Genomic DNA, 22,741 nt, shown 5'->3' on the forward strand with positions numbered 1-22,741 from the left:
ATGATGCTGCCACCACCATGTTTGACAGTGGGGATGGTGTGTTGAGGGTGATGAGCTGTGTTGCTTTTACGCCAAATATATCGTTTTGCATTGTGGGCAAAAAGTTTGATTTTGGTTTCATCTGACCAGAGCACCTTCTTCCACATGTTTGGTGTGTCTCCCAGGTGGCCTGTGGCAAACTTTAGACGAGACTTTTTATGGATATCTTTGAGAAATGGCTTTCTTCTTGCCATTCTTCCATAAAGGCCAGATTTGTGCAGTGTACGACTGATTGTTGTCCTATGGACAGACTCTCCCACCTCAGCTGTAGTTCTCTGCAGTTCATCCAGAGTGATCATGGGCCTCTTGGCTGCATCTCTGATCAGTCTTCTCCTTGTCTGAGCTGAAAGTTTAGAGGGACGGCCAGGTCTTGGTAGATTTGCAGTGGTCTGATACTCCTTCCATTTCAAAATGATCGCTTGCACAGTGCTTCTTGGGATGTTTAAAGCTTGGGAAATCTTTTTGTATCCAAATCCGGCTTTAAACTTCTCCACAACAGTATTACGGACCTGCCTGGTGTGTTCCTTGGTCTTCATGATGCTCTCTGCACTTTCAACAGAACCCTGAGACTATCACAGAGCAGGTGCATTTATACAGAGACTTGATTACACACAGGTGGATTCTATTTATCACCATCAGTCATTTAGGACAACATTGGATCATTCAGAGATCCTCGCTGAACTTCTGGAGTGAGTTTGCTGCACTGAAAGTAAAGGGGCCGAATAATTTTGCACGCACCACTTTTCAGTTTTTTATTTGCTAAAAAAGTTTAAAATATCCAATAGATTTCGTTCCACTTCACAATTGTGTCCCACTTGTTGGTGATTCTTCACAAAAAATTAAAATGTTATATCTTTATGTTTGAAGCCTGAAATGTGGCAAAAGGTTGAAAAGTTCAAGGGGGCCGAATACTTTCGCAAGGCACTGTAGTTGTGATGATATGTACGGTTTTACTAACACATGCCAAAGTTGCAAAATTTGGCTTAGGCATTGAGATTCAATTTACCCTTAGGTGTGAAGGGGTTAACATTGTTATCATGTGATCATTATGACCAATCATAGTGATCACATGATACTCAGATATTTGTAACAGTAATCCGCCACAGGTGGAGCGTGCTGTGTGCCCCTAACCCGGAGGAGGCTCAATCAGGTATATATATGTAATTGAGCCTGCCTGTGCCACCACGCTGCAGTAAACGTACTGCAGCGGTGTGGCACGCGCGCGTGTGTGTATATATATATATATATATATATATATATATATACACACACACACACACACACACAATATTGTGCAAAAGTTTTAGGCAAGTGTGAAGAAACGCTGTAAAGTAGGAATGCTTTCAAAACAATATATTTTCATTGTTTATTTTTCAATTTACATGGAATGGAGACAAGGCTAAGTGACTCCGGCAACTGTGAAGCATGGAGGAGGTTCTTTGTACATCTGGAGCCGCATTTCTGCAGATGGAGTTGGAGATTTGGTCAGGATTAGTGGTGTCCTCAATGCTGAGAAATACAGGCAGATACTTATCCATCATGCCATATCATCAGGAAGGCATGTGATTGGCCCCAAATTTATTCTGCAGCAAGATAACCCCAAACATACAACCAATATCATTAAGAATTATCTTCAGCATATAGAATAACAAGAAGTCCTAGAAGTGATGGTTTATCCCCCACAGACCCCTGATCTCAACATCAAGTCTGCCTAAGATTACATGAAGAGAAAGAAAGATATGAGGCAGCATACATCTACAGAAGATCTATGGTCAGTTCTGCAAGATATTTGGAACAACCTACCCGCTGAGTTCCTTCAAAAACTGTGTGCAAGTGTACCTAGAAATATTAATTCTGGTCAGGCCCGTCCATTGTGAGTGCATGGGCGCTGCCTCCCCTATCCACTGCCGCTCTCCTTATCCATGCCCCCGGTCCATTTCAGGATGCTGGGCACATGAATTCCTATGGGGGGGGGGGTGTGTTTTTTGAGTCAGAGGCTCTAAAAGGCTTCAAAATAGAGTGAGCTTGGGGCACAGAGCATTGCGTTTGGAGCCCATTCAGGTGTGTTGCAACAGTGAATGAATAATCGATGTTGCAACACTGATCCTACTCCCGGCCAATCAGGAAGAGGGTCTGATACCCTTCACCCGACTGGCTGAAATGACAGGCGATCCTATTAGAGGGGAGGGGGCGCACAGTGGAAGCGAGGAGGAGAAGACACAGGAGCCACCGCCCAATGCCCACCGTAGCCTGATGTCCGCTGTTGCTGGATTTGCCTGCCAATGCCCGATCCCCCGTGACAATACCTGATCTTTGCCGTTGCCCGATCTCCGCCGCTGCCTGATGTGCCTGCTGCCTAGATGGGGTAAGTACCAGTGGATTGGCAAACAGTAAGGAGGGGGTGGTTGTTTGTTGCCCCCCCAACTAAAAACCACCAGCTGCCACTGGGTTACACCAAATATTGATTTTATTGTACTTTTGGCTGATGGGACAGGTGATCCTATTGGATGCCTAGGAGGAGGGGAGGAGACCCATGGCAGAAGCGAGGAGGAGAAGACACAGGAGCCGCTACCTAATACCTGCTGCAGCCTGATGTCCCTGCTGATGCCTGAATCCCCACCACTGCCTGATGTGCCCACCAATGCCTGAACCCCATCACTGCCCAATTTGCCCACCAATGCTTGATCCCCACAGCTGCCCAATGTGCCCACCGATGCCTGATCCCCACCACTGCCCAATGTGCCCTCCGATGCCTGATCCCCACCACTGCCCGATGTGCCCACCGATGCCTGATCCCCACCGCTGTCCAATGTGCCTGCTGATGCCCGATCCCCACTGCTGCCTGATGTGCCTGCCGTCTAGATGAGGTAAGTAACAGTGGATTAGCAGACAATGAGGGGGGTGGTTGTTTACTGCCCCCCAAACAAAAAACCACCAGCCGCCACCGAGTCACACCAAATATTGATTTGATTGTACTTTTTTTTTTTTACTTATTTTGTTACTTGATATAAATAAACACTTCTAATTCTGAAAGCTTTCTTAATTGTCAGAAGTTTTTCACGCCTGCCTAAAACTTTTGAACAGTCGTGTACATACAGTATATATATATATATATATATGCAGCTAAGTACATTACAGTAATAAGTGAAGGGGATTGAATTAGACTTCACACTGGTGAATGTGATTGGTTCAGTCCCTCCTGTGTAAGGAAGGACACACATTAGCTGCACTGACACTGAGAGGAACCCTTGTATGGGATCCATAGACTTCCATAGAGTGATGTGATGAGTAGTTTGTATGGGGGGGCGGGGCTGCTCTGTACTGAGCTCTCTCCTGGGAGGAGTCTGGTCACATTCCTCCAGAGGACACCCCGCACCTCCCCCACCATCCTCTCTCTAATAATCCATCATCTACATTTGGCGCCAATAAGTGTTGTGTGAGGAGAGGGGCGGGGCCATGTCCCGGGATATGTTATTAATGATCAGCCCCCAGTACAGGGAAGTCTTCTATCAGGAGCTCCCTGTCATTCCCTGTACAGGGTAGTGATATGAGAAGCGCTCTACCTTCACCTCATGAGGAGAGTGTACAGTACAAGAGCACGCTCCGTACATCTCCTCACTGTACATCTTCACTGCGGCGGCGGCCTGTCACTCACTAGAGGTGGGCGGGCAATAACTTCAGGCGAGTTAGCCAGAACTGGAGGTGGGCGGGTTGTGGGTGGTCCAGGAGTGGAGGTGGGCAGGCTACAGAGCCTGTTAGAATACAACCTCGGGAGGCGCGCCCCGCCCCTGACCCCACCCACACTACAAACTTTTTCGCGCGGAAAGTTTCGCGGGAAATCAGAGGAGTTCTTAGCTGCACGGTGTGAAGTCTCTCCGCTCATCGTCATGGATCCCTTTCAGCTTGAGGTGAGTGCAGACACCCCGGAGTGCAGGGCGCAGTGTGAGTGCGTGGTGGTGATTGGGGAGCGGAGGATGGATCGGTGGTAGAGAAGTCCGGGTGTCCCCCGCTCCTGTGGTGTCGGTCTGTGGGCGGGGCGGAGGGGGATATATAGGAAATGAGGAACTAGAAGTCTCAGCCATCCGGGGAAGAGGACACGTGTGCCCTGTGCTGGGGGAGAGACAAAGCTGACACGTGACTGCGGGAAGCGCGCGAACTCTGTACTGTGTGTATGATGATGAGAGCCCTTCACAGATCTGCATTGTATGTGATCTATTTATTTATATGAATTGAGGATACTGATCCCTATGGCTCTGCTCACACCGGGCACACAGTAAACACGTCTTGCACCACCATTATGTCTGGATCCACACCTAAGTATAGTGAGAACTCGCAAAATGTCTTCTATTTGACAAACTCTCCACAATTGTATTTTGCTGTGGAATTAGCCATGGTTTTGCCCCTCTCTGCATTTGCTGACCAGACAGATGTGCCCACTAACCATACGGGGGGGGGGGGGTGTGGGGGTCTGCTGTGATTCTTCCAGACAAGCTCCGCCCAATGCGGTTTGTCGTGTGGCATCACTGCACTGCATTGTTACATGTCCTTAAAGTGATTGTAAAGACTTGTTTGAGAGAAAAAAACATCATACTTGCCTCCACTGTGCAGCTTGTTTTTGCATGGAGTGGCCCGATCCTCCTCATTTGGGCCCCCCAGTGGCAGCTCCTCACTTCAGATGACCCCCCCAGGAGAAGCGACCTCCTGAGGGGTCACCTTACAGCCACGCTCCTGAATCCAGCATTTGCTGCCATTGACAGGAATGCTGGACTTGACCCTGGTGCCCATGTCGTTGGATTTGATTGACAGCAGTGGGATGGCTGCGCTGCTATCTATCCAATCAAGAGCCGGGACCCCATGCAGAGAGGGAGAGCACGTCTTCGGAATTATGGGGCTCGGTTAGGTAAGGGGGGGGGGGGTGTGACTGCCAGAAGGTTTTTCACCTGGATGCATTATGGTGAACAAAACATGAAGGTCTACAACCCCTTTAGGATTAATAACATCTGAAATTCATGTTGTGTGATTTTTCACATTGGCAGTAAAATCATGGATGGCATTGTGGTGATTCAAAACACCCAGATGTCAGTGCAGCCTCAATGGCACTGCGAGCACAAAGTGTTTGCCATGTGATTTGTGTGCTTTGTGTCAAACACCAGGTATGATTGGAGCCTTAGTGCACAACGGATGTCTTGCAGCTGCGCTGAGGGGGGGGGGGGGGGGGGTGACTTACTAAAGGCAACTAAACTGTGCACTGCAAATGCTCTAGATCAGTGGGGAGGCTCTGCTGATTTCTATCATCCAATCGTGTGCAAGCAAAAAAGTGGTTTATAATTTTTCTTGCACGTTCCCCTCAGGTCTGCAGTCACTTCACTTGAGACTCTTCCTTTAGTAAATCAACCCCATAGACATTTAGCATATTTCAGTGGTAGGAGAGTAAGACACCTTTCACACTGGGACGCTTTGCAGGCGCTACAGCGATAAAAATAGCGCCTGCAAAGTGTCCTGAAAGAGCCGCTGCTGTGTCTCCAATGTGAAACCCCTGAGGGCTTTCACACTGGAGCGGTGTGCTGGCAGGACAGTAAAAAAGTCCTGCTAGCAGCATCTTTGGAGCGGTGTATACACCGCTCCTGCCCATTGAAATCAATGGGCAGTGCGGCTATACTGCCGGCATAGCGCTGCTGCAGCACTTTGTGGTGTTTTTAATTCTTTCTCGGCTGCTAGCGGGGGGTAAAAGCGTCCACTAGCGGCCGAATAGCACTGCAAAATTGGCGGTAAAGCGTCACTAATAGCAGCGGTTTACCGCCTACACCTCCCCAGTGTGAAAGGGGGCTTAAGGAAAAAACCCTGCCAGTGTGTCCAGGAGCAGCAGAGTTGGACACAAACAAATGCTTGACACTTGTAAACATGCCTAAACATGTTAATGTTAGCCAGATTTAGCACTTGAGCGTTAATTCATTTCAATGGCAGAATAAATTATTCTAGTCAATGAAATGAATGCCCAATCGCTTGACATCTGTAAATGCATGTAATGGCATTAACCACACTTGCAAGTGGCAGGCATTTTTTTTTCTTCTGCAAAAATGCTGATGGCTTCTAGAAAAGTTTAAAAAAAATAATTCTGCGTGCATGCAGCTCTATTGTTCCAACCTAAGCACAGGAAGCAGATGCTTGTTTTACGTGACAAATGCCCAACTTGGAAATCGTTATGGAGAATTTGTTGTGTGTAGAACGCCCCATTTAGAGTGGATGTAAGCCCACTCTCATCCTCTCTAAATTACTGCCGTAGTTCTTATCTAGAAGGATATACATGCCTCCTGCATGTATCCTTACCTGTCAAATGTCTCCCCTCTGTCTGAGGCCTGAAAAACTGCAGATTCTGTGGGTGGGTCTGTTGTCTGGAGCTCGGTGGGTGGAGTTGTGATGTCAGACTCCCCGCCCACTTCTACATTCCCCTTGCCAACATGCATTTTCTCCTTTGTATTTCTTACACTGAACTTGTGCTATGATCATTAACATCCAGTCAAAACCCAGAAAGGTCCCCACATGACTTCAGCATGCCCAGTCATGCTGAAATGTGGAGCAGCCAATCCTGGGAGAGCTGGAGAAGAAAGGAGGGGGATCTGATGTACACAGAATGCCTCTCACACTTGTGCATTAGATATGTATATCACCTGTCACAGCAAGGTGGAGAAATGGACTCCTATTTATCTGGTTTTTATCTCGCTGAAAAAAGATGTTTTTTCACCTTTAATGCATAGAATGCATTAAGAGGAAAAACATTTACCTTTACAACCCCTTTAATTTAAAAAATGCTTTTGTGTTTACATCCACTTTAAGTGGAAAGGCTGTCCTATGCAAATCAAGCAGGAATCTGACTTCTCACTATGAACAGATGTGAATCCAGACTTTTGGGAAAGCATTCTCAGGCTCCTGCAGACTCTCAGAACATCAGTCCACTTGTACAGACAGGCGGTTACCCTGAGAGCTGGCGGAATCGGTGAACTACCAGAGTGCTCGCCAGCTCCCTCACAGTTCATTGAGAACTAAAAGCTGCCAGCTGCAATGGCTGACAATACTTGTAGGCATTTATTTACAGGAAATGGTAAACTAGTGACTTGGCCCAGTGGGCAGAGCCCTGCATGGTCATGCTATTTTCAGATTGTGACAGTGAGTATGGGGAGAAGATCCCTGGCCTGCTGTCACAAGGGGGTGGAGTTTGAGAGCTGCAGATGATGGAACATGTTGCATGTTTCCAATCTAAACATTTGTGCTCTTGGTTTTAGATGCACTAGAACTTAAAGTGTATGGCAATATAAGCTGGGGCGGCGATGAAAAGTTCCAAAAAACTAAATTGTAGAATTTTCACACTGTTGGGTATATATTTGTATTTCAGCAGCCATGGTCATGTCAGCCAGTTGGTTACTTTTATGTTTTAGGTGGCAATCTAACTTTCATCCAAACGTCCTCAGAGCTGTAACTGGCAGAAGCCATTTGTTTCCTGTGTGAACGAGCCCCTTAGAATAAAATTAACTGTTGTGCTTCTGGAGGCACGTGCCAAATTGCTCAGATGTGGATGAGGGCTTAGCTGTGCCCATTCCCTGGCAATGAAGTTGGAGTGTTGCCTCAGTTAACCTGTTCTACAGTATGCTTATACAGTATGTGGCAGGACAGGCGTAAAGTGGCTGTAAAGGCAAAGGTTTTTTCATGTTGGTGTATTCAGGTGAAAAACAGTATTTGTAGTCCATTCATTCACAGGAAACTGACGTGAACAACCCCTGCCTGGTGGCAGAGCAGGAGAGAGCTGTAACCTGTTCCAAAAAGTGAACTTAACCTTTTAGTGTGCTAAAGTGTATCGGGAGTGGTCAGAAAAAACTCCCTTTATCAGGGCTTCAGGTATTCATAAGCTTGATTGGATTCAAGATGGAGCTTTCCTGTGTGATTCTGTGAAGGGAAGCAGATTGCTGGATCAGGAGTATCTATGTGAATAATCTTGCACTGAGGCTACTGGCCACTAACAATCGTGATTAGTTTAACCTGTTGCAGGCTGTCCGCTGTGGATGGGCAATCCAGGCAAAGCCATGTGCTTTTTTTTTTTTTTTTTTTACAGCCGAAAGGAACTCTTTTCAAAATTGTGGGAGAAAAGGTGAGAATTGCGTTGTGTCCAACCCATAGGTTTACAGATGTGCGAAGAGCTCTATCCCAAAAAATTATGAGATTTTTTTTTTTTGGATAGAGCTCTTCAGCACATCTGTAAACCTGTGGCTTGGGCACAACGTAATTCTCACCTTGTTGAAAGTGTTGGGTAAAAAAAGTATCCAGGTGTGGGGGAGGGAGGAAACTGGAGTCAGATGCAACCAATCATGTTTTGAGGGGATGGTCCACTTTAATGACCAGGTGCATCCATGTGGGACCTCCATTCTGTGCCAAGCGCATCTTCAGCACAGTAACCATGCTGTTGTGGACACCTCCCAGTTCATGATGGGTAGCTTTTTGATCATGTGACCACCAACCAGAGGTCACATGATTAGGAAGCCTGCCATTCTGTTAAGTCTTTCTCGAAGACTGCAGTGTGCACCCCCTCAGCCCTATTTATTGCATGTGCTTTACATTTGCTTGCAGTTCAGCTTTAGGTTAATTGGTTCAAAATATTTTATTTTGTAATATGAGCTATTTATTTTTTACCTATAAGGTTGTTTGTTGATAGAATAATGCCCTTTTATTTTTATTTCTTTTACAGAAAATGCAGACTTCAAATCAAAAGAAATTTGGAAGATTTAGAAATGTGAAGTTAATCCCCATGGAGACCTCGTCATCTTCTGATGACAGTTGTGACAGCTTTGGCTCCGATAATTGTGCAAACACGGTAAGTGAGGTAGAAGCATGCTCGGGAGCCGCTCTCTCCAAGCTGGAAATGCACAAAATGTGTTGTGCTTGATTAGAACCTGCATGCTTCTCCTAGCATTTCTATAGAGCGCTTATGAATATACACCTTCTCCTGTAATTTCATTTTACTTTTCGCTAGTGGTTCTAGGTAGTAATTGTTGGAAGTAGATTATCTACTTATTCTCCCCTTTGAAATGTCACCTGACCTAAGATGCTTGATGATTGCCATAACAGCTCTAAAATGGTTATTAAACCTTGGCCATTTTCTTACTAACAAAAGCTATTCTTTTATAGTACACTTGTAAATGTGATTTGAGCTCTGAGCAGTTTATGGAAAATTGCTAAGCTAAAAGTGTATGTCTTGGTTTTTATTTTATTTTTTCTTCTAGAAAAACAAGTTCAGAGCCGGTACAAGCAGAGAATTGGCCAGAATATTTTCTGAGGAATCGGAAGGAGAGTGTTTTTCTGGATTTTCAGAAGATGAAATCCGGAATGGGATGGTGAGTTTCCATAATGAAGCGTGTACTGCTGCATTTAAGCAATTAAATGTTGTGGTAATTCTGCTGCATTAAGAGCAGACCTCCCCCCCCCCCCCCCCAACTTTCCATCTATTAAATCTCCTGCCTTTGTTTTAACATTTGGATAATCAAACTCTATGTATGTTAAATGCCTTATACAGCCCACTTCTTGTCTACTAATAAGCTTATAACATCATGCACAGCCTTGGAGTGTTTGCCAGAAAGGAAGGGGGAATGAGTCATAAGAGCGCCAATCAGAGCTGGAGGTGTGCCCTCTGTGTGTCTGAGTAAATCCATGAAGTGAACAGGCAGCAGCCTCAGCTGCCCACAGTTAAAATGGATGCAGCCAGACTCTATGGGAGATTTCTGCAGATTATGGTGTCCGTTTAAAAATTGATATTTCACATCTCATGAGTTAACAGCTCTTCTCCGAGATCTGTTCTCACCCTTGTGGCAGTTTAATATACCATGTAGATCACTTCTCCCACTGAGAATAGAAGTGATCTACAAATGCTTTGAGAATCCTGAACGGCTTCTGTTTCTGTAATCTCGTGATGGCTCGGGAGATTTCAGTATCAGAATCACAAAGTGAAATACGAAGCACTCCACATACACTGCACATATTAAGTTAATAATAAAGATGTAATTCCCTTACCCAATAAACAGACGCCTCATAACTAAAACATTCGAATTAATACATAACATATGTGCATATTTATGTGAATGGTGTATTCTGAAATGATAGTACCATATTTGTCATGCAGATATGCACCATTCATATAAAAACAATAAATATATATATTGTTCAAAGTAATTTTAAAGCATAACAAAAATATTAAATTAACAATTATAATAAATCCACTATGACAACGACGGTGCGTGTGTGGATGCAGGTGTCAACAAAACTTAGTGGCCCCTTAGATGTCTCACCCCATATGCCGTTGTGGGGCAATCCGCAGTTGCAACACTTAAACTCTGTTCCGGACCCTGCACTGTGGGCCAAATATGGCATTACGACCCTACAGCATGTTATGCCTAGGGGAGTTCTCCTCAATTTTGACACCCTAAAAGCGGAATTCGGGCTACCGAATAAAATGTTTTTTCGATACCTGCAGCTGCGCCATGCGACACGGGCCCAATTCCCTGACCGGATCTCCATATGTTCACACCAGATTGAGAAGTTCCTAATTTCCAAGCAGGCGGATCGTATTCTTTCCTCCCTGTACCTTAGGCTCTCCACTTCGAAACCCATAGAGGAGACTGAGCTTTTCTGCAAGTGGAGGTCTGACCTCCAGTCTCTGAGGGGGGAGGATTGGATGGAGGGGATTCAGAATTATATCCCCCTGATGATCTTGGCGCGGGATAGGTTTATTCAACTGAAGTTTATCCACAAGGCCTACTACACTCCACAGAGACTATCGAATATACCCATTGTGCTCCGATAGGTGTCCGAAATGTTGCACGGCAGTTGGGACATTTATGCATGTAGTGTGGGAATGCCCAGTTATTCAGACCTTCTGGACAGAGGTGGTGGGGGTCCTGAACTCGGTGGGGGGGTCTCTCGTTGGGGCTGGATCCTATGGTCCTGCTTTTGGGGGTGTGTTTCGGAGTGGCAGTGGGTACACACAAGCAACTCTTTGTATTTTATGCGGCATTCTATGCCAGGAAGACCATCCTGCTTAACTGGAAGAAGGCTGACCCCCCTGGGATCTCTCAATGGAAGGGGTTGATTGACTGCTCTTCCTCTATACAAATTGACGTATATGAGTGGGAAATGTCCGTCCAAATTCGACAAGATTTGGGGATGCTGGGTGGGAGTGGAACTATTGTATTCTGATGGTGGTTTGGTAGTAGGGTTTGCGGTACTTTCTTATAATCACCTGCTAGAATGTGGTTACTGGGGGAAGAATGATGTATTGCCGAAGAATGCTTTCTACTATGAGCCGTATCTGGGCTCCTGACTTCTGTTCTGATCCTGTTGATATGTAATGACTGGAAAACTGATTGTACACTGTGCTTTGTTTGTATTGTACGATGCGCTGTTGTATTGTACCAATGATTTTCTCCTAAATGGAGACAAATAAAAACGTACCTGTTAAAAAAAAAACAATTATAATAAATACTATATATATTTTTTTAAATCTTAACCAGCCAATTAACTGTCAGGAAGTATGTACTGGCATGTTTGCTCTTGCCCTTGATGATGCACATATACAAAGTCATGGTCACAGCCACGTGTCCCTGTCATTTGGCAGGGATTACGTGGCAATGCAGTCATGTGAAGAAAGGCAAACTAACACTATAAGGGATGGTGGCTAAAGCCTTCTGACCAAAACAACCTAGTTAAGTCAAATACGTGCAGAGTATTTTATGAGTAAGTTATGAAGATTTTAATGGGAAATTGACTGAATTAAGTCTTGTATTTTGAGGACATGGGTTTGTGATATTCAGTAATGCAACACAACTTTGTAGCTCTCTACCCATTTCCTGTAACTCAAGCAGTGTCATTTTAGGTCTGTGGTTAGTTAACTGGCCTGATGTTTACTAAGAGGTGTTAATTGTCTTAAACAAACTTATTGAGCCATAGATTGTCACAAGGGTTTGGGCTTCTTTAAAGTGCAATGTAGGTTTTATTTTTAAAGTCTGCGTAGTAGGACTTTCTTTTGTGCTGCCTGTGGTATAGGATGGCAACAGTTGGAGAAGTGCCCCGGGGAAGAAATCTGTAGCCCGAACAGAGATGGTAATGTCTTTTGGCACAAGTTTTACAAAAATATTATTGCACTATTTCTAACAGCTACCAATAATCGGCAGCTTTTAGAAACATTTAACATCTGTAAATGTGCATCAGTGAAAGGCATGTAACTTATGTACATGGACACTGTCGGCTGTGTTTTTACTGCAATGTTTAGCATGAAGGAAGTGCTGATCTCTAATTCCTCTAATGGATACAGTCGCCCTTTTGATTTAATGACCACGTCTGAGTTGGTCATTTTTTAGTATAAACCTGTGTCTCAAACTGGCAGCCCTCCAGCAGTCGTAAAACTACAAGTCCCATCGTGCCTCTGCCTGTGGGAGTCATGCTTGTAGCTGTCCGCTTTGCAATCCCTCGTTGAGACCCTGGAAACTCTACCGCCATAGTACTGCTATGTCCTGTTAGGCTGAAACGGGCTGCTGGGGGTTTTGCTTCATAATTGCACACAATGTACAGCTATCTTAACTGTAACCCTTCTGCTCTTCTTGCTTTTCTATAGAAAAATTGAATCTGATTCCGAAGAAGGTAGACCAATGACTCGAAGGTCCACAAGGGCACAAACAAAAAAGAACACGTCTTTGAAAGTAGCTCTAAAGTTCCCACCTAAAAAGGGTCCTGCCAAAAACCCTCCTAAAGAACAGAAGAAGAAAGTTAAGAATGAAGATGGTGATTCTGACACTGAAAGTGGATCCAATTTCTTAGAGAAGCGGGCCTTGAACATAAAAACAAAACAAAGAAATGGTAGGCAACAACAAGGAGGATATGTTTATTTTTTTTGTATGCGGGGGGGGGGGGGGGGGGCGAGATGACTTGACCTTGCTCATAGTCAGCAAGGGAAACTAGTTGCGACAGTTCATCATATCATTCTGTAAAAAGCTGCTGAATCTCTTTAGTCCCTGTAAATCTTGAAATGACTCAGGCATTTCACCTAAAACCTGGCAGTGTTGTGTAGGCTTGCATTTCAAAAGCTCAAATTCAATAACTTTTTTTTTTTTTTTTTGTTAGTATATTTAGACTTGGGAGAATGCACTATTTTTAACTAACCACTTCAGCCCCAGACCATTTGGCTGGCCAAAGACCAGAGCATTTTTGCGATTCAGCACTGTGTCGCATTAACTGACGATTGTGCAGTTTTGCGATGTGGCTCTCAAACTAAACTGATCTAGTTCCCCCCCACAAATAGAACTTTCTTTGGTGGTATTTGATCACCCCTGTGGTTGTTTTTTTGCACTATAAACAAAGTGTCAATTTTTTGAAAAACGCAGTATCTTTTACTTCTTGCTATAATACCCCCAAATATATAAACTTTTTTTTTTTCCCCTCAGTTTAGGCCGATGCATATTCTACATATTTTTGGTAAAAATTGCACTAGTGTCTACAAAATGGGGGGGGGGGGGCGCATTTATGGCATTTTTAACTAGTATTGGCAGTAATCTGTTTTTCTTCTCCGTGACTGTGACATGGCAGACAGATAAGACACCTTTTGTTACCATTCACATTTTATACAGTGATCAGTGCACTGAAAAATGCACTGATTTACTGTGTAAAATGTGACTGCCAGTCAAGGGCGCTGCAGGGCTTTGAGGGAGTGATTCTAACTGTGGGAAGGATGGGCTATGTGTGACACGACACTAAGATCACTGCACCTGATCACCGGAAGCTGTGATCAGTCACTAGGAAGAATGGGGAAAATGCTTGTTTACATCAGCATTTCCCTGTTCTCTCCATGAGACGATAGCAGGTATCCCTGTGGATATAGTCCACGGGACCTGCGGTTCACACTTGCGGCAGCACATGCACACAAATGGTGTGTCTTAAAGGGCAACATACAAGTACTTTTTAATATGCCCATACATGCCCTTCTGCCGACTTGTATCTGCGTGAGCTGGAGCGCAAGGGGCTAAACATGTTTTATATATTTCACATAGGTTTTTACTTTTCCATATTGTGTTTTTACTTAGTTCTTACTAAGAGAATGTTGACAAATTTTTTAGCCTTGTGCCATCTTAACAGTTTTTTTTTGTTTTTTTGTTTTTTTTGCTCATTCCAGCTTGCAAAGTTGATGGCAGAGTTGAAGAGCATACCTGAATTTATGAACTTCAAAAGCCCATTCTCACCATCTACTCCTCCTGTAAGTAACAAACTCATTTTGCTCAACTTAATAATTGCTTTTTGGCTTGTGGACCAAAGTGGTCTATGTTAAAATGCATCACATGCTACCCCCATGTTAATGTTAGGGCTATTAATGGGTGTTCAAACAGAAAATCTAACCTCTTATTTAACAATATGAAATATCACCTGCAAATACTATAAAGCTCAGTTATGTGATAAGCACTTGCCAACCAGGCCAATGCTGACCCTTTTCTCTCATATGTAAAAAAAAAAAAAAAAAAAAAAAAAGTATAGTGACCAATCGTGCTTTCTTTTGGTAGTATGCAATCATTGCTGGGTTTATTTTTATTTTTTTACCTTGGGATGCATGGCTTGCATTTGAATACCCAGGTTAGTTCAAACTGGGCATTACATTTTAACTTGTTGATTATGGTTGGAGCTGTATGCCATTGTTGCTTTGGCATGGACTGTGATTTCAATCTTAGTAAGGTATTTATGGTTAGTGTAATTTTCTCTTACAGGAAAGTAAAGCGAACACCTAGAAGTGTACCATCAGGGGGGCACATGAGGAGGAACCCAGACAGAGCCTCTCGTCCCCACACCCGGTCTCGATCTCAGGTTGATGGCCCGCCTAGCCCTGGTCTCGACGAGGAGGAGGAGGATGACCGCTACTATTTGATTAGGAAGAGAAAGATGGAAGAATATGATGATGTACGTTCTCTATACTTACAATCCTATTTACCTGATGAGGTTGAACTAGAACCCTAAATATGACTAAGTAGAAACTGAGCAGAGGAAATGGCAGTTGTAAACTTTCCTACTGAAACAATTGAGTACTGTCTGACTTGTTTTTATTTGCCCTAACATCCAATTTTTCAGGATGCTAGTGCAAATGACACCATGGACAGTAAGTTGTTTCAGTGTTAAGTGTACTAATATGGCTATAATTGCCTCTTTCTTACACAGCAGACCCATGTTAGATGTGAGTCTTGCTTTTGATCATGTCAGTATTTTTATAATTGTGGTTTGTCTTTGCAAATATAGCCCCACCCCCCCTGTCTATTATCCTTTCCTTCACTAGTTGGGCATAACTGACCTGGAACAAGTGTATATCCGGTGTTGTGGTACTTGTTTCTGATCATGTGACTACACAAGTAGTGAATGAAGGGTGACTGCTGGCCTGGGTCTTTTCGCTTTTTAAAACAAAATTAAATGCTAGTGCCCATGTTTCTCTCGACTGGTGTAACAGGTTCCATGGCTAGTTTGGATGGTTTAAATCATCTAAAATGGAGCTATTCATTGTAATTGTCACATTCTGCAGGTTTTAAAGACTTCATGAGTTTTTTTTTTTTTTATCACATATTCATTTTATTGCTTTTTCAGGATGAGAATTATGTTCCACGGTTCCGCCGGCAAAGTTCCTTGACTCTACCACACATTATAAGACCAGTGGAAGACATCACAGAGGAGGAGCTAGATGCAATATGTGTCACTGCACGAGACAAGGTCTACAATAGGGCGACTGTAAGTATCAAGCTTTTTGATTTTTTTTTTTTTTTTTTTTTTTTTTTTTCCCTCCTGTAGATAGACCTGTTTAAGGAGCAATAGTACTGCAATCTTTAGGGTTTAGTTGGGGTTCTTGCACGTGGGCTGCACAAGCCCATTTAGAGCAATGCCTGGTGCATTCCCTCTTCCCAGGTGTAGCATACAGCCAGCCTGTCAATGCGAATGGCTCTGCAGTGACTGACTTGTGTATGCGGCAGTGCTAATGTATACGCAAGTAAAGCGAATAAACATTTGCAAAAATTAGAAAAACTGTGTTTGATGGTATCACCATATACACAAATACAGCGGTGCACAACCATTCATGTTAATGATGGTGCTGTATGTTTCACCTTGGCAGAGCAAAGATGCTGGCCATCATGCTAAATGGGTTCAGGGGGCCTGTGTACAAGAGCCCTTAGAGCAGTGATGGCGAACCTTGGCACCCCAGATGTTTTGGAACTACATTTCCCATGGTGCTCATGCACTCTGCAGTGTAGTGGAGCATCATGGGGAAAAATGTAGTTCCAAAACATCTGGGGTGCCAAGGTTTGCCATCACTGCCTTAGAGGATGAAAAATGAGTTTTGCTAGGGATCCACTGGTTTTATTGGCCAATTTGGCTCCATAAAGTATACAAAAATTTGGTACTGGTTAGCTAATTTGTCTAAATTTAAAAATGACTGCTGAAATGTTTAAAAGAAGAAAAATCACTTGGAACTTTTTTTTTTTATTTTTTTTTTGCCTATACAATTCCATCAGCTTGAGTAGATTAGTGATTTCTAGGCTGATAACTACTACCTCGTCTTGTCTATCATGTTTGAGCCCTACAGTACTTGTGCCCTGTTTTACGAGACTTTTAGACCAGTTCAACACAAATTGTCACATGAGATATTGTGTGTGCATTTTATTGTATTTTGTGCTTGTAAGTATCTCCCACCTATACATCCAAAAGTCCCTTGAGTGCTGCTGGGTTCTGTCTTAGGACGTGCTGTCCACCAGTCTCTGCAAATGCCTAGCTGTCAAGTGACATTTGTGTTCTCCTGTTGTATCCCCCCCCCCCCCCCCCCCTGGACTGGCAGTTATAGAAAATGTTGTGGGGAGAGGAACTGGGTTAGTACAGTGAATAATTGCACATTTCCCAGGGTAGTGGAGGACTAGGTTGTGCTATGGAATTGACTCATGGAATAGTTGCATTCTAGCAAGTTCAGAGGCGTATTGCAGGTCAAATTGTTTTAATGAAGGTAAAAATTCTACAAGTATGCATTTCAAAACAGATTTTTCTGTGTTTTGATGTGTTTTGTAATTTTTTTATTTTTTTTGAGACTGGTTCTCTTTAACATCTGTCTGCACCAGATGACTGTTACTAAAGTTGTTGGGTAAAAGCCCAGCTCTATTTTTAAATTGTGTGCTATAAACTTCTAAGTGTTGCAAGGTACCAAACTGAGTTAGTCTTGCAGTTGTCTGATTAGTTGTAACCATAATGCCCATGCTCTTATTACAAATCTAAATTTGGATGGAGTTTTTCTTAACGGCATGTTTTTTATTTAGGGTTCAACCTGCCATCAGTGTCGTCAGAAGACCATTGACACCAAAACCAACTGCCGGAATCCCGATTGCGCAGGGGTGAGGGGCCAGTTCTGTGGTCCCTGCCTAAAGAATCGTTATGGAGAGGATGTGAGAACTGCATTGCTAGATCCAGTAAGTCAATTACCCATCATTATGCAGCAGTGATGGCATTGAATAGCTGACAATATTGCCTAGTAAAGGGCATTACTAGAGAATAGCTCTTGCGCTAGAAATTGATGATCTGGATTCTTTGCCTTTGTAATGACGTTCTACAACTTTTTTTTTAATTTTATTATTTTTTCCTCCCCCCAGGAGTGGCACTGCCCACCATGCAGAGGAATCTGTAACTGTAGTTTCTGTCGACAGCGTAATGGTCGTTGTGCCACCGGTGTGCTTGTTTACCTCGCAAAATACCATGGTTATGACAATGTACATGCGTATCTGAACAGGTATGGGATTTGTCAAGCTTGTGGATGCACAAAAATTCATAATGTGCCTGAGTTCAAACTAAACTTTAACTTTTTTTTTTTTTTTTTTCTCATTTTATTTTACAGCTTGAAACGTGAGCTGGAACAGGACTGAACACTGGTTGTATATCGTGATGGAAGGCAGACTTGTTGGCTACATAGCAGAAATTGATGTTTTAAAATCTTCAGTTTGGAAGATTATCTCTACTTCAATGTTGGAAGACAATTTTTTTTTTTTTTTTTTTTTAATGACCGTTGAGGGACAATGTGACAGTGCTACCTGACAACCCACTAAGCAAGATCTATTCACGTGCTATAAATGGGGGCGGGGGACTCGCTGAGCTATTGTATTCTGACCTTGGAGAGTTTCCTGCCATCAAGTAGGGGGGAACCAATAGGGTTGTCTTTTTTTAGAAGTCAATTGGTTGATTCATTTTTGTGCAACCTCCCTGCCCATTTGTGGATTGAAATTCAGCCAGCCCCTGCTTAACCAAGAAAACTTTGATCTATGTGTAGCCAGCTGCATTCCTACCCCATTGCTTCCTCCCAGTCCTTCACAGCCTTTGTTCTATTACTTTTATTAAGGGGCTTTTGGTTATTGGAGAGCTTAAGGGGGGATGCTGGTGACCTCATCCATTTGGGTAAGCCCAGACTTCAAGAGTATACCTTGCTGGGGGGGGTGTAGTAGGGGTAAACTATCGGAAGGAACTTCCACTGCCCTCAATAGCTGCCCCTCCACTGCCCTCTTTAAACAAAAGTGAACCACTGCTTTTTGGTTTCCGTTTGATGGTAACTAGGGAATCCTACAATCTAAACAGATCTGTTGTCTGAGTACTTGGTGTTAGAAAATTGTAGAATGCAGCAGATCTGTTTGATTAAATCACGGGTGTCCTTCAAAGCGGAATATATTTGTAACCTTCAGAATAAGATTTTTAGAATACATTTGTTCCATTTGTCTACTGTATATAAAATGTATATAAAAGGCCACTTAACTTGAAAATGCATAGTTTTATATATCCATCTAGGATAACTGGCGGTTCGAATTTAGTTTTTGATTGGATTTTATGTCATTCCTGCATATATTCAGCTATTGCTACTAAGTTTCGTTCCATTGTTTTTAATAAAAAAAAAAAAAGCTCGGTTTTAAGCCATTTTTGTAGTGGTCTGGTAGAAAAAAAATACCAGCAACATGTTATATCGTGAGCATGATTTTGAAAATATAGAAAACCACAGGATTTTCGTAGCTTTTAATGCTTGGCTTTATTGGTGTTTTTTAAAATCCATGCATCTAAAGGTGGTTTTAGCTTTTTCTGTAAAAAGTATTGTATATTTGTATATTGGCAGAGTTTCTCTTAAGAGAAACATATACTGTAAAATTCCCTTACTACATAGCATAGTAAGTATATGCCCCTCCCCTGCTAAATTTTTATTATTATTGAAGCTGACCACTAATCTGCCTTAAATAGTTTACATATATTATGTAAGCGCCCTAAACAAAAGGCTAACCTATGTAAAGTACTTTGATTTGTATTGCGGTCACTGTCTCCATTGGATAGATTTTCCTCAATTCAAATGCAATAAGAGGGGGTCAGAGTGGGGAAAATTCCCCAACAGGGATAAATGACAAAAAATTGAGGTTTTTCCCATGCTATCTAAAGCTGCAAAAGTTTTCCCTGGAGTAAACTGCTGCTGTAATGTGACCATTTGGGTCAAATTGACAGCATGTTTCTGATTGACCTAGTTATGCTTGTTACCAGTAATCTTGCATTGAGCCTGCCACCAGATGGATAACCAGTTCCTTTTGTCTATAGGGAAGCATGTGACCTAGTGATTGGCTACTAGACCCCTGCACAGTCACATGACAGAGGGTGTAATGTTGGCATTTCCCTAGTCTCAAACAAAAGTGATACATTGGATTCTGATGCCAGCTGGAGTGGTAACCACATCGGAACCTTTAGAATTACTGTCACTTTTGTCCATTTTCAAGTGAAATGTTTTCATAGTAGTGAGAGAACTTTATGATCCAAAATGGATAAGCTGTTAATGTGTTGCTTGCATAAGTTACTGTAGTGAATTAGGCAATAGTTTTTGAATTTAGTCTTCATAGGAATTGTTTCTAAGGCTACATTCACACTAGTGACTAGGGCTGGTGGGAATTGTTGCAGTAGGAATCTTCTGACACCTGTTGCAGCTCTCATTGGCTAGGTGTGGCTGCAGCTACTCGTACCTCTCTGCAGTCAGCGATCACCACGGGTACTTGTGGGCTGTGCGGACCGCAGTGAATAGCTGTGCCTGTCAGGGGACCAAGTTCTAGTGAACGGGGTCGGTGGCCACACCTAGCAGCTGAGAGCCACAATAAAGGAATTGGATTTCTGCTGCTAGGATTCACTCCAGCCCTAATCGGTGTGAATGTAGCCCTAACCGATCTGATTCCAAGAATTGGACCTTTTTTGAAGCCTGATTTCCAGCTGTTATATTTTCAGTCATTTAATGCAGAGTGATACTTTTATGATGGATGTTGACATTGTACTCCATGCACTCTAAGATTTATCACTGGAATCTCCTGTGATACAGAACAAACTGAAATATTGTATTTGGGTAGTCTCCGCCCATAACAGTGATTTTTCTCCCCCTTTTTTATGTCAATGAAAGTTGTGAGTTTTGTAATTTTAAAATTGCCACACATGGTTAAATAAAGCATTTACATGATATATAAGCCATCCGTCCTTTATTTTTTAATTTTTTTTTTTTTTTTTGCATATAAAAATTATTGGGGGGGGGGGGGGGGGGGCTGGTGGGGTTGCGCAAGTGTCTACCCCGAAAAGTCTTTCCTCATAAGAACATCTCCCCCCAACGGCTACAAGCATATTGGTTTTTCTAAAAGGTTTTATCATCTATTTTCAGACTACATAATTAAAATGGAGACAAAACACTTACAGCTGGTTATGATTTGAATGCAGGATGATATATAAAAAACATATAATATTCAAGTCATTTAGACAATCACTATTTGTGCAGAGTTTGAGTCGCTGTTTGTCTGTGATTTTACTTTTTTTTTTTTTTAATAGCCATCTATACAGCAGCATGCAGAGACTGAACTTTTTTTTTCATTTTGTAATTTACAAGAATTCCAAATTGTCTGTTTGGATAGAGAGATTCTCTCTATATATATATATATATATATATATATATATATATATATATATATATATCTTTCAGGAGGAAGGTGCAGGCGGTTGTAGTCCTTGTAAAGGGATATGTGGGGGCCATGTGCCTGCACTAAGTGCAGTATTAACCACTTTAATATGCCAACGAAACATGCACTTGTTTAAATCCATGAAAGGAGTGCTTGTAATTACAGTAGCATCTGCACATGGATCGTCCATGCACCAAGGCCAAGTGTCAGCAACGGCAAACTGTTTAGATGGATGAACCAGGAAGCAGTCACACTGGGGGAGGATCTGTTTGGCATTCTGAAACGCATTACCTAGGTAATTGGCTCCTTTGCCAAACCTAAAGTATGCTCATACATTTAGGTGCAGGGGAGCCTGTACCAGGAGCACGTAGCTCCAGCACTAGGGGAAAGGTGGAAGTGCTGACTAACTACACAGCAGCCACAGAGGACTCAAATTGCGAAAACTAACCTCTAAAACGTGCTTTCTAAACACAACCCATTAACCACTTGACCAGAAGGATTTGCCCCTTTAATGACCATGCAATTATTATTATTTTTTATTTTTTTTTCCCAATACGACACTATCACTTTAACTGGCAATTGCACCACATTGTACCTAAACAAAATTGAGGGTTATTTCCCACCACAAATGTAGCTTTCTCTTGGTATTTGATCACCTGTGGTTTTTATTTTTTGTGCTATCAACAAAAAGTGACAATTGCTATAATATCCCCCAAAAAAATTTAAACAAATTTCTTCATCAATTGAGGCCAATATGTTTTCTGTTTCTTATTTTTGGTTAACAAAATCGCAATAAGTGTATATTGACTGGTTTGTGCAAAAGGGGTAGATTAACCGGGTTCCCGACCAGCGCACGCCGATGTATGCCGGCAAAATGGCACGGGCAGGCATATTGGCGTACAGGTACGTCCAATCTTAAATGCCACCCTGCCATTGCGAGCGCGCCACCGGTGGCGCGCTGGTTGGGACCCCCATGAGTCCGGTCGCGGGTCCCGCGGACTCTATCGCCACGGGCATACCCGCGATCGCCTCACTTGGGTGGCTGAACGAGGAAATGCCGTTGTAAAAAGCATTTCCCCCGTTCTGCTTAGCAACTAGTGACGCTGATCTCTGCTCCATGTGATTGGAGCAAAGATCAGTGTTCACTAAATAAAAGCCCAGCCCCCAACAGTTAGTAACACACCCCTAGGAACACTTAACCCCTTCACTGCCAGTCATTTACACAGGAATCGCTGCATTTTTATAGCAGTGATTGCTGTATAAAGGACAATGGTCGCAAAAATGTCAAATGTCTGCCATAATGTGGCAGTCACAATAAAAATTGCTGATCGCAGCCATTACTAGTAAAAATAAAAAATTAATAAATGCCATAAAACTATCCCCTATTTTGTAAACGCTCTAACTTTTGCGCAAATGGCTTATTGCAATTTTTATTTTTTTTTTACCAAAAATATGTAGAATACATATCGGCCTAAACTGAGGGGAAAACAATATATTTTTGGGGGATATTTTATTATAACAAAAAGTAAAAAATTTGTTTTTCAAAATTGTCACTATTTTTGTTTATAGCGCAAAAAAATAAAAACCGCAGGGGTGATCAAATGCCACCAAAAGAAAGCTCTATTTGTGGGGGAAAAAGACGTTCATTTTGTTTGGGAGCCACGTTA

General features: G+C 42.7%; 1 protein-coding gene across 1 annotated transcript; it reads left to right on the forward strand.

Moving 5' to 3' along the window:
• Window positions 1-3,802: 3,802 nt before the first annotated feature.
• CDCA7 (cell division cycle associated 7) lies at window positions 3,803-20,594 on the forward strand. Its single transcript, XM_077448023.1, is given in 11 exon segments — window positions 3,803-3,947; window positions 8,774-8,899; window positions 9,309-9,419; window positions 12,690-12,911; window positions 12,913-12,930; window positions 14,240-14,324; window positions 14,828-15,012; window positions 15,685-15,825; window positions 17,394-17,543; window positions 17,724-17,860; window positions 17,966-20,594. Coding segments are annotated over 11 exon segments (1,224 nt in total). The 5' UTR covers window positions 3,803-3,926; the 3' UTR covers window positions 17,994-20,594.
• Window positions 20,595-22,741: the final 2,147 nt, after the last annotated feature.

Source organism: Lithobates pipiens, unplaced genomic scaffold (assembly GCF_037356315.1).
Source record: "Lithobates pipiens isolate NorthernLeopardFrog02 unplaced genomic scaffold, aLitPip1_a1.2 Scaffold_22, whole genome shotgun sequence".
Classification (NCBI taxonomy): domain Eukaryota; kingdom Metazoa; phylum Chordata; class Amphibia; order Anura; family Ranidae; genus Lithobates; species Lithobates pipiens.